The 11,010-nt window shown below is 43.6% G+C and overlaps 1 protein-coding gene across 2 annotated transcripts; it reads right to left on the bottom strand.

Annotated features, from left to right (window-relative positions):
• Positions 1 to 1,145: 1,145 nt before the first annotated feature.
• Positions 1,146 to 10,768, bottom strand: LOC133504596 (high affinity cationic amino acid transporter 1-like). Of its 2 annotated transcripts, XM_061827006.1 has the most exons (12): positions 10,399 to 10,768; positions 9,507 to 9,913; positions 7,732 to 7,890; positions 7,294 to 7,465; positions 7,095 to 7,228; positions 6,570 to 6,792; positions 6,059 to 6,198; positions 5,290 to 5,392; positions 4,699 to 4,883; positions 4,390 to 4,541; positions 4,206 to 4,314; positions 1,146 to 2,571 (listed from the first exon to the last, which is right to left on the bottom strand). In XM_061827006.1, the coding sequence occupies exons 2-12, from the start codon at positions 9,874 to 9,876 to the stop codon at positions 2,471 to 2,473; spliced, it is 1,848 nt and encodes a 615-aa protein (XP_061682990.1). In that variant the 5' UTR covers positions 9,877 to 9,913; positions 10,399 to 10,768; the 3' UTR covers positions 1,146 to 2,470. The 2 variants fall into 2 exon arrangements, with proteins under 2 accessions (XP_061682990.1, XP_061682991.1); XM_061827007.1 differs by lacking the exon at positions 10,399 to 10,768 and having other exon boundaries at positions 9,507 to 9,992.
• Positions 10,769 to 11,010: the final 242 nt, after the last annotated feature.

Raw genomic sequence — 11,010 nt, 5'->3', positions numbered from 1 at the left:
CCGCTACCTGCCTGCTGAAAATGTCCTCCTTCCACACCTCTCCTTATGCAACCTGATTCTCCTCAGCTTCTAGTAACTATGATTAGCAAAATTGTTGTAATAACTACAATAACATCGACTTCACAGATGATTTACAAGCTTCACTTGGGGATGGATGCCTCATGAAATATTGAGGATGGAAATGGAGGCATCACTTTGGCTTTCGACGCTCCAGTGCCCCCACCTTCTTCTTTTCAACAAGCAGAGTTGAAGCAAAATGGTTTTTTTTTTTTAAACACAAAAAGCCACAAGAGCAGTTCTTTTTCAAGGGTCTCAAAAACTAAACATGCGAGCACAAGCAGTTTTGCAGCCTGTTTTCCCAATTTTTTTCCCCCAGTGAAAATATAAAGGGTCATTATCCATGTGGTACTATAAAAATGTATTAAGGTGAGAAAACGTGCTACCTTTGCACAAGCAACACTCACACCGTCAATATCCTCCCCTGCAAGCTCATCTCAAATTCCCACTGGTGCAATATTCAAGAAGAGAAATATGAATAAAGTTCTCACCGTGCATCTCGCAGAAAAGCGTCAGTTGATGATGGTCGTGATGAGGATGAAGCGTAGACAGAAGACGCGGAGTCCTAACAGGCAAGGAGGAAGAGGAGGAAGAAGAGGGGGTGCAACGCCCACCTGCTCACGTCCTCCCTCTGGTGCTCACATTTGGAATTTCAGCGGACAACATTTCCTGCAGTTATGGGTTACACATACATTCATAAAATGGGCAGATTTAGTGTATTCATTTATTCTAGCTACCTCATTTTGGCAACATTACAGAGTCAAAGTACTAGAAACTGCAGTTTTGAACCGCTGCAAACACCCTTCCACCCATAACGACATACAATATGTTCACCATGATTCCCAATACTGTGCAAACTGCAAATGTGACCTCAAGCACAAAATAAACACGAACAATAAACTTAAATACATGCATTAAAAATATATAAATATGAACTGTCAAGATGCAAACTAGAAAAACCGAGTTGCGACTTGGAAGGAATTATGGAAAACATACATTTGTGTCAGAGTATAAATTCTGGCAGCATAGTGGACTAATGTTTTACATGTCTGCCTCTGTCATGTTCAGGATTCAAATTTGGGCTCCAGCCTTCCTGTGAAATGTGCTTGTGTTCAGATTTTGGGGTACAGCATTCCAGCTTCCTCACTTTGCAAAAATCTGCAAGTTACATCATTAGGCTTTAGGTTTTTGCATCACAGAAACTCTTGCCTGTAACTGCTTCGTCTTATTTACATTGGGGGGGAAAAAAAATCAAGAAAAACGTGCATTTGACTAGGTGTTCCTTCTGTAACCTACAAACTCTCCCTAAATTGGGGCCTCAACGAAGTCTGATAGGCAATGAGTGACTTCAGCCATTTCTATTGATCCCCACTGCAATCTAATTTTTCAAGTTTCAAAGCTTTATGACAGAACATGCACGGAGCACATTTTGGAAACTTGGAACAACGATGTAAGTGTTTGTTTATAGTCACAATCAGAAGTGATTTAAAAAGAAAACACAATTACAAAAAGTTACACATTAAAAACGAGACGAAATGCAAAAATTAAATAAAACAGGAAATTAAACTCAATAATCCAAAGTACAAAACACAATTAAGTAAGAAAATATGAAAAGGAATATTGGCTGTAACTCACTTTACATTCCTCAAACTTTGAACATGATGACTGACAGTTTACACCTTGGTGTCAAAGTCATTTTTGTCACGGGTCATATTGTAATTTCAGTTCCCCTCAAATGGCCATTATGACTGAAACTATTAAAAAATGTAATCACCTCAACATATTTACAGACAAAATTTCTGAACTAGTTTTGGGCTCAGAAATCAAGGGAAATGTTTTTTTTTTCTTTTATCATTTTCTACAATCGTTCATGTTTGTAAACAAAAAAAAATGCGTGTAATAGTTTGTTTTCACATCTATGACAATATGAAATTTTGGTACTGATTTTCACAAGACTCATAGAAGTTGACACACGATTTGCCTTCACGGGCCACATATCATGTGGCAGGCCAGATTTGGCCCCCGGGCCTTGACTTTGACACCTGTGGTTTACACAGACCCTGCCAGGGCCAAAAAGAATCTATTTGTACACCTTTATACAAAACTCCATTTCTCATTAAAATAACATTAAAAATTGTGAGAAAACCAAGCAAACAGTGGCAAAATGTAATCTTCCTCATCTCAGCTCCCAAATTTTAATGGAAATCAGCTACATAAAAAAATAAACGGGTTATTATTGAAGAGTAAATAGGCACAACAGATGGTCTGATAAAAGTGTCTAAAAGTACAAAGTGCTTTATTTTGGCTGCTGTCACTAAATAAAGGAAAAAAAAATTCCATCATAAAAAATGTTGGTCAGCAGCCTCCGGCTGTTCTTTCGCTGTCTTAGTTTGACTCTCTTCTAACAATAAAATCACAGTTCATCTCCCCGGCCGTCCAGTTTACATTCGTTTGTCTTGTTGCACTCTGCAAGTGCACTGTTACGAAAGCCGTAGCCGAAGTAGATGAGCAAACCTGCAGAAATAAACAATTACAAGATGTTAGATGTTTCCAGAGAGATGAGATAGGAACTGTGGGACTAGATAAGTAAGTCTGGCCTAGCAGAGAAGTATGTTCGAATAGTACAGAAAATATATATGAGGGCAGCAGAACGGTGGTGAGGTGTGCTGTGGGTGTGACAAAGGAGTATAAGGTGGAGGTGGGACTCCATCAGGGATCTGCCCTGAGCCCCTTGCTGTTTGCAGTGGTGTTGGCTCGGCTGACAGACATTAGATTAGAATCCTCATGAACCATGTTTGCAGATGGCATTTAGGTGGGGCCATGTGTGAAAGGAGAGGAATGAAGATCAGCCGAAGAGAGGCATTATTAAGTGGTTCCTCCACTTACAAAATTAATCAGTTCCAGAGGTCGATTCGGAATGTGAAGTTTTCATAAGAAGAAGCGCATTTTACATGTAAATAGCCTAATTCGTTCCAAGCCCCCCAACAAAAAGATTGACATCCCTCCGAGCAAATGTGATGCCTGGAAGATGCTACGGCGATAGCCAATGGGAGAGCAGCTATATCGCCCCACACAAACCAAAATACAGGATGTTTACATTCTGTGGAATTTGGGGAATCCAGCGCCCATTTTTTCCTTTTGGATCCTGAATTTCCTTCGTTACTAGAGACAACATTTTTTGAGGTGTTTTTGTAAGGCGAGGTATTACTGTATGTGCAGAAAATAAGGAACTAAAGGGGGTAAATCAAGAGATAACTCGGGTGGAGGACTTGAAATATTTATAGTCAACGGTCCAGACTGTGGTAAGTAAATGAATAAACAGATCAAAGAAGGGTAGAGCGGGTTGGAGGAAATTTTCAGATGGATTAAATATTGCTCACCTTCCCAAATGCTTTTATTTTTGCCCAGTTTCTCTTCTTTAATGTTTAAGATCAGCAAACAAATGTAAATCTCAAACAGATAAAGCCCAAGTAAACATAACATGTTGTCTTTAGTAATTTTATTGAGGGAAACAAATATTTAAGGCGACCAAGCCCTGTGTGAAAACGTAACTCCCCTCCTTGTTAAATAAAGAAACAACTGTGGCTAATCGTTTTTTTTTTTTTGGGTTCATTTCCACTGACCACACCAACATCTGTTTACCTCCAGGCTTGTTACATCAAGTGATCACTTAAATAGAACCTGTTTGACAAAACCAAGTCAGACAAAAGCTTACAAAGCAGAAACAAACTCAAGAACAGAAAAGAAAAAAAGGAATTGATTAATCCATCAGTCTTGGAAGAATTATAAATCCATTTGTAGAGATCAAAATTTAAAATTAGTCGTTAACTACTGATCAACAAACATAAATCTTGATCATTACTTGACTGTCTGCGTCATAACAATAGACACTTATATAGCCATTTTTCATGGCAACAAGTACCCTACAGCCATAAGTGTTATAACAACAAGGACCTTAATAGCTATGTGTCAGATACAAACGTGTCACAATAAGAACTTATAGCGAAATGTCATAACAAAAAGCTACTCTGGACAAGTCTCATTCCAATATGTACCTATGACTTTGTACCATAGAATAAGCACCTTTAGAAAGAAACATGTAATAACAACAACAAGAACTTATACCCACGTGTCATAACAATACGCACCGATAGCCATGGAAGTGGTGTAGTGCACCCAAGGTCCTCTTATGAGCTGCATCATCAGGTATGTGTTGATCAGCATGCTCACTAGCGGGATGAACGGCACCAGAGGAACCTAGGGGGACACACCAGAGATTGCAACTCACATGTTCTTCTTCGGAGTTGAAAAGGGAAGAGAAGAAGCGATCACCTTGAAGGAGAGCTTGGTCTTGTTCTGCGGTTGGCGCCACACGACGACGGCGAGGCCCAAGCACATCACGAAGATGGCGCCCAAGAGAGCAGGACACCAAGCCGCCTGCCTGAGCGTGATGGCCACCAGGCTAAAAAACAAGGCCAAGGCCACTGGGTGGGAGAACCAGACCAAAATGAAAAAAATGGAACCTCAGAATCAGTAATCCTTTGCTTATTTGGGGGTTCCATTCTGGACATCTACTGCAATAAATATAAAATCAGTGCAGTAGAGATCACGTCTATGCATCAAAGTGCTGCTGCTTCTCACCTAGTAGGCTGGTGCAAACGGTGACAGCGAACCCAGATCGAGGAGTGGGTTCTTCGTCTGGGTGGAACACAAGGCACCTAATGGTGGAGTAGAGATTTTCTTGTCCCTGGATGTCAATGTCACCCTTGGTAGTCATTTCCTCCTGAGGGGTCATCTCATGGGGGGGTTTCCCGTCGGGTTTGTACCTTCACACCACAGACCATTTTAGACTTGATGTCGGATCAGTAGTTGTCAAACCGGGCTTGCTTAGCCATAACTTGAGGTCTGCAAAATCATTTTTTGTTCCCCTAACCAGCCTTAAGTCAAAACAATAGTGTACCTGTTAGTTTACACCGTAAAACGGTTTCCATATGAGTAAAGTTTCACTCCTTGCATCTACTCTCCACCTTTCGGGAATCCGTTTCCTCCTGAGCAGCTCTTCATAACAGACAAAGCCACCCACTATCGTTAACAGCACTGAAGTACTGAACTAAAGCTACAACTGCTGGAAACACCGCCCCCCACCCCCACTTCACCTCGTGTTGGGATATCGGAACTACAATTATAACTCGGATTTTACTCCCCAAATTAGATGGTGTTTGACGAACTTACCTGAGCACCAGGACGCATGCAGCTACCAGCGTGTAAGCCAGCAGAGCGCCGATAGACATGAGGTCGACCAGATCTTTCAAGTCGAAGAGCATGGCCATCACGGCTACAGCAGCAGCAGCGGGAGAGCAACAACAATTCAATCCAAATGTTAAAATGTTGATGCCAACCAATTTGGTAAAAAAAACAATCATAAAAAAAAGACACCAAGTACTAAACACCACTGCCAATTAAAATTGACTTTAAAATTAATCGTAAAGCAAAGAGAATTACTGTAATTCCCGGCTTACAAGGCGCACCTGGTTGTAAGCCTCACCCAGTACATTTGTAAAGGAAATACCATTTGGTACATACATATGCCGCAGCTGTGTAAAAGCTGCAAGTGCCAACATTGAAACCCACGCTGAAACACGAGATATTTACAAAGACAGTACACAGAGAGTTTAACACTAACGTTGGCGCCGCACTAACACTAACGCTAACGCCACGCAAACAGGTCTGGTTAAAAAAAACATACCGGTAAAAATCACTGAGACACAGCAGAAACATTCCAGCGCATCGCTCACAGCGCCGGACCGGTAAAAGTCACTTCCTCGGCACATATATTACACCGGTCTCACTCCTACCTTTTACGTTCGAGTGGCCCCTTGCAGCCGTTAGGAAAAAAAAAATGCACAAATTAGCCGCATCCCCGCATAAACCGCAGGGTTGAAAGGGTGTGAAAAAAGTCGCGACATATGGGCCGGAAATTACGGTAGTATCTTTTACTCACCCGCCACAACGCCCGACACAATGGTTGCCAGGAGAGGCGTTTTAGTCCGATTGTTGATTCTCGTCAAAAACTGGAAGAGGAGGCCATCTTCTGCCATGGCCCAGACGACTCTGGGCATGGGGAACATGGCGCCCAGTAAACTGCAGCAAAAAAAAAAAGTCAGTACATGTACATTTCTGAACTCTTCAATTACAATATGGATTCATTTTCCGTACTTCTTGCATGATTACAACTATTTCCCCGTAAAAAAGATCTTCAAATATTATTCTTCCATCCATTCATCCATTATCTGACCCGCTTATCCTCACAAGGGTTGCAGGAGTACCAGCTATCTTTGGGCAGCATGCAGGGTACACCCTGAACTGGTCCCCAGCCAATCAAATTGCGAGGCACATAGAAACAAACCACCGCTTGCACTCACAATCACACCTAGGGGCAATTTACCAATTTCGTTGTTTCTATAACAATACTCAAGAGAAAAAAAAATGACTTGTTTTATGATTAGTTTCACCTGGTGGACAGAGCGCAGAGAGAACCGGCTGCCACGGCGTTGGTGGCGACCCACCAGCCCACGTAGCTGAAAGCCCCCGGCAGGGGGCTGTGCTGGTCCAGGAGGTAGTAAGGCATCAAGACGGTGAGGGCGGTCGACACCCCCAAGTACACCATGAGGCAGATGACCAGCGAGCTCACGATCCCGATGGGAATGGCCTTCTGCGGGTTCTTCACCTCCTCACCTGAACGTAAATATTTTATATTCAACGTGACATCACCGTTCTGTAAACATCCTCCGGTTCCCTCTTCATTATGTTTTTTGAAACGACTTTAAACTTCAGATTTTTTTCTCATAAAATTGCTGATTTTCTGTAACAATAGGATTTTATTCTTGAATAAAAAGGTTTGTTGCAATATGACTTTTTGTTCCCTGTGAATGTTTTGTACATTTGTATAACAGTTGAAATACGAAAATGCGACTCATAACACTGTACCGTTAATAAACGGGGTGAATTTCCTACAGGGAAAAACTCTTTCCTCCCACCTGAAGTGGCGATACATTCAAAGCCAATAAAGGCATAGAAGCAGGTGGCGGCCCCAGAGAAGACCCCGGTCCAGCCGAAAGGCATGAAGCCCCCTGCTCCCAAACTTTTCTTTAAAGACGAAATATCTGTAGCGCTGAAAATGCACAAAAAGACTCAGAAATAGTAGTTTGGGGACTATCAAGTTGCTTAATTGCTCACTTGGTTGAGGACAAGATGGCGGCGCTGAGGACGTCGTCCGGATTCACGCTCCAGTTTTTGGGATCTCCTTTGATCATCCCGCTGACCATTACGGACATCAGAACCATGATGTTGATGCTGGTGAACACTTTGCTCACCAGTGCAGACTCCTTCACACCGAAGCCGAGGAGGCCTGGAAATGTTTCGTGTGTGCAGTTTTACATGCCTTTGAATGTGAGTAATCTGAGCACAGCCACATCTCCAGTTACAAGAGGGTGTGCACACTTATGCAACCACACTGTACCTGGAAATGGGGCTTTAGAGAAGGTGGAGGCTACTATGACGAGTTCAAAATGACAGTCAATGTAACACACTAAATACGCTTGTCATTACTGTTAACATGTTGAACAACTTTATCAGTGTTTGAACCGCGGCCTTTATTTCAGTTCAAGTTCTGACCTGTCAAAATCACCACGAGGAACACCGAAAAGACGTCGGGGTATTCTGCGAGGACACCCGGCGAGTTCATGGGTATGTGGTTCCTGGTCCACCTCCCAATTCTGCCGCCGATGAGCGTGTCGAAGGTGCTGCTCCACGTTTTGGCCACGCTCGACGTCCCTGTGGACAAAGTGTGACAAAATCTCTTCAGGGCGCAGTCGGTGGACTTTTAGGACGTGTCATCGAACGTTGTCAGCATGTCCTTCCCACACACAAACGATCGTCTCCAATTTGGTTGCAAATGGACAAAATAAGTTTGTCTGAAGGACACATGGAAATGGTCAAAAATGACACACGGGCAGGTTTAAATTTAAATGGAAGACTTCCCGTGCATTTTTGGTGATGACTTCTTGACTTTTTGTCAAGGCAAGCCTACCAAATTTCATTTTTGTCTTTGAGGACTGCATTTTCAAACTCCCTGTATTAGTTTTCATGTTTTACGGCAAATTATTCCATTTTACTGCCATGTCCGAGAGTACTAGAATGTGCCAGCGTAAGCAGCTCAGCAAAGGGATTTATGCATGATTGACTTTCAGGTGAGAGATTCACAGGTTTCGGTGCCGAGACTGTATACGAGGACCACTAGATGTCACCATTGCACCTGGTGACGTCGTATTCGTTGACGTGGAAGGCAGCAGTAGCGCTGTCCACCCTCGCCGGGTGCGGTGGCGCGTGCCTGTAATCCAAGTCACTGGGAGGCTGAGGCTGGGGGAATCGCTTGAGCTCACGAGTTCTGGGCTGCAGCGGACTATGTCGAGCGGGTGTCCGCGCTAAGTTCGGTACCGATACGGTGCTCGCTGGGGGAGCTCGTGATCACCAGGTCGCCTAAGGAGGGGTGCACCGGCCCAGGTCGGAAACGGAGCAGGTCAAAACCCCCGTGCCGCTCAGTAGTGGGATCGCACCTGTGAATAGACGCTGCAGTGCAGCCTAAGCAACATGGCGGGACACAGTCTTTTGAACTACATTTTTATGCACAACAAACACGCTGACATTTTATTTTATTTTTGCGCTACCCAAACGCTCATTTGTAATCTTCACAGAACAGATTTAGTTTGATCTTCCACTGCCCTCTCCTGGAGAAAAGCGATACTACAGTAATTAACGATTCAAATATTCGCGATGATAGTCAGCATGAAGACAACATTAGTTTAAATTTGGTTGCAATTGTTCAAAATCTCTCGAAGTTGGTTTTTGTAAAATCTCAGAAAATGGCTAAAATTGGTGTCTAAATGGCAAGTTCAAACCCAAATGAAAGATTTCCTGTCTTTGTGGGTATGGGGTGCTGAGACTTTTGTGAGTCGACTCACTGAACTTTCAAACTCGACCAAATTTTGAAGTCTGAGAACTGATACTGGGAAATCACACCAAACCACCACGTACTCAACCTATGAATAGTCCATCCATTTTCTCAGCTGCTTATCCTCACGGGGGTTGCGGGAGTGCTGGAGCCTATCCCAGCTGTCAAAGGGCAGGAGGCAGGGTACTGGTTGCCAGTCAATCGCAAGGCACATAGAGACAAACAAGTCATACCTGGGGGCAATTTAGAGTGTCCAATTATTGTTACATGTTTTTGGGAAGTGGGAGGAAACCAAAGTGCCCGGAGAAAATCCATGCAGGCACGGGGAGAACATGCCAACTCCACACAGGCGGGTACAGGATTGAGCCCACGGGATCTCAGAACTGTGAGGCCAACACTTTCCAGCCACCCCTACAAGTAGTGAATCTAAATATCTCACCAATGGCGTAAGAGATGAGTAGGTTCCATCCCGTGATGAAGGCCAGCAGCTCTCCGGCCGTCACGTAACTGTAAAGGTACGCCGAGCCCGTTTTGGGCACGCGGGCGCCAAACTCGGCGTAGCACAGGCCGGCCATGATGGACGCCACCGCCGCTATCAGGAAGGACAGGACAATGGCGGGCCCCGAGCTCTTTTTGGCCACGTCGCCGGCCACCACGTAGACGCCGGCACCCAGCGTGCTCCCCACACCCAGCGCCACCAGGTCGTACGTGTTGAGGCACCGCGCCAGGCGGGTGTCGTCGGTGCTACCGTCCACCACCTTGACCCGCACGAGCTGCCTCCCGAAGCGACGCAGGGCTTCCAGAACCATCTCAGCCCAAGAGATAGGATCTCACCTGTTGGCAAAACTAGACAGATTTGTGCCACAGATCGACATAAGACACATTATTCTTTTTTCCAAGACAGTTTTGCTGTGCAACAGGGGAGTTTTGAATGACTCATTTGAAAAAAAAATTATATTTCCCAAAAGCATGCATTCAATGGAGACTCTAAACTGCCTCTAGGTGTGATTGAGAGTGCAACTGTTGTGCCTCCAAGTGCCTTGCAATTGGCTGGCAACCAGATCACGATGGTGAATAATAATGCATAGTTGAGGGAGAAAAAGTCCGTTAGTATTAAAAATGTATTCAACACCACTGCTCTAAGGTAAACATAGAGGACACATTTTGTGAATAGGCCCATGTATGGAATTCTGACCATAAATTATAACACCAAGACAAGTGGCTGCCATCTTTGTGGCTGTCTCTCCGTTCATTACACGGCACGCAAGTATTACTTTTTTATAAAATCTAGACGGGGGATAACCTTTTTCTGTTTTAAACCCTGACCTTACTTTTTACCTTACTCAAGACGCTTTTGGTCTTGTTTTGGCTTCGAGAAAGCGTTGTTTTTGTCGCCACCTTGAGGAGAACCCGCCTGCTGGCTACTTCCTGTATGACTTCAAAACAACGGAAACTGTTCATTAGCTACTTCTTAATATACGTTTTAATATCCTGCCATGGATAGTTCTCATATTCACTTATTAATAATTGGCAACACGACTCTAGGTGACGTTTCGGTGGCGTATTATAGCTGAAATAAGTCGTTTCAAAGCTACTAGCGCTAGTGTTAGCCTTCATGCTGACGTACAAGTAAAACCATCTCGTGCTTCGTATATTCGCTTTCGTCTTTTGACCAAATCCATGCGTAACGCATACAGTAACAAGAGCGTCGGTCTACATGTTGGAAAAACATAGTGATTAATTAAAACTAATTTATTGGCTCGACATATTAGAATGCTTAAGGTGAAACAGAAATAATTAGGTTCGAAAATGCGGAGACTGACACCATATATGTGGCTGTTACATTCCACACACGAATTTTACAGAGAAAATAATACTAATTACAACACCGTACTAAAACCCCGATCAACTTTTGTAAGGTGATGAAATATAGTTTTCAAAAA

The sequence above is a fragment of the Syngnathoides biaculeatus genome, chromosome 8 (assembly GCF_019802595.1).
Source record: "Syngnathoides biaculeatus isolate LvHL_M chromosome 8, ASM1980259v1, whole genome shotgun sequence".
Lineage (NCBI taxonomy): Eukaryota > Metazoa > Chordata > Actinopteri > Syngnathiformes > Syngnathidae > Syngnathoides > Syngnathoides biaculeatus.
This window is presented reverse-complemented; position numbering and strand designations above follow the sequence as displayed.

Coding starts and splice junctions, on each gene's coding strand:
- LOC133504596 (XM_061827006.1), bottom strand. CDS start 9,876: ATGGTTCTGGAAGCCCTGCGTCGCTTCGGGAGGCAGCTCGTGCGGGTC. Junction 4,884..5,289: donor GCATGCGTCCTGGTGCTCAG/GTAAGTTCGTCA, acceptor TGTGGTGTGAAG/GTACAAACCCGACGGGAAAC. Junction 4,542..4,698: donor CGTTTGCACCAGCCTACTAG/GTGAGAAGCAGC, acceptor TCTCCCACCCAG/TGGCCTTGGCCTTGTTTTTT.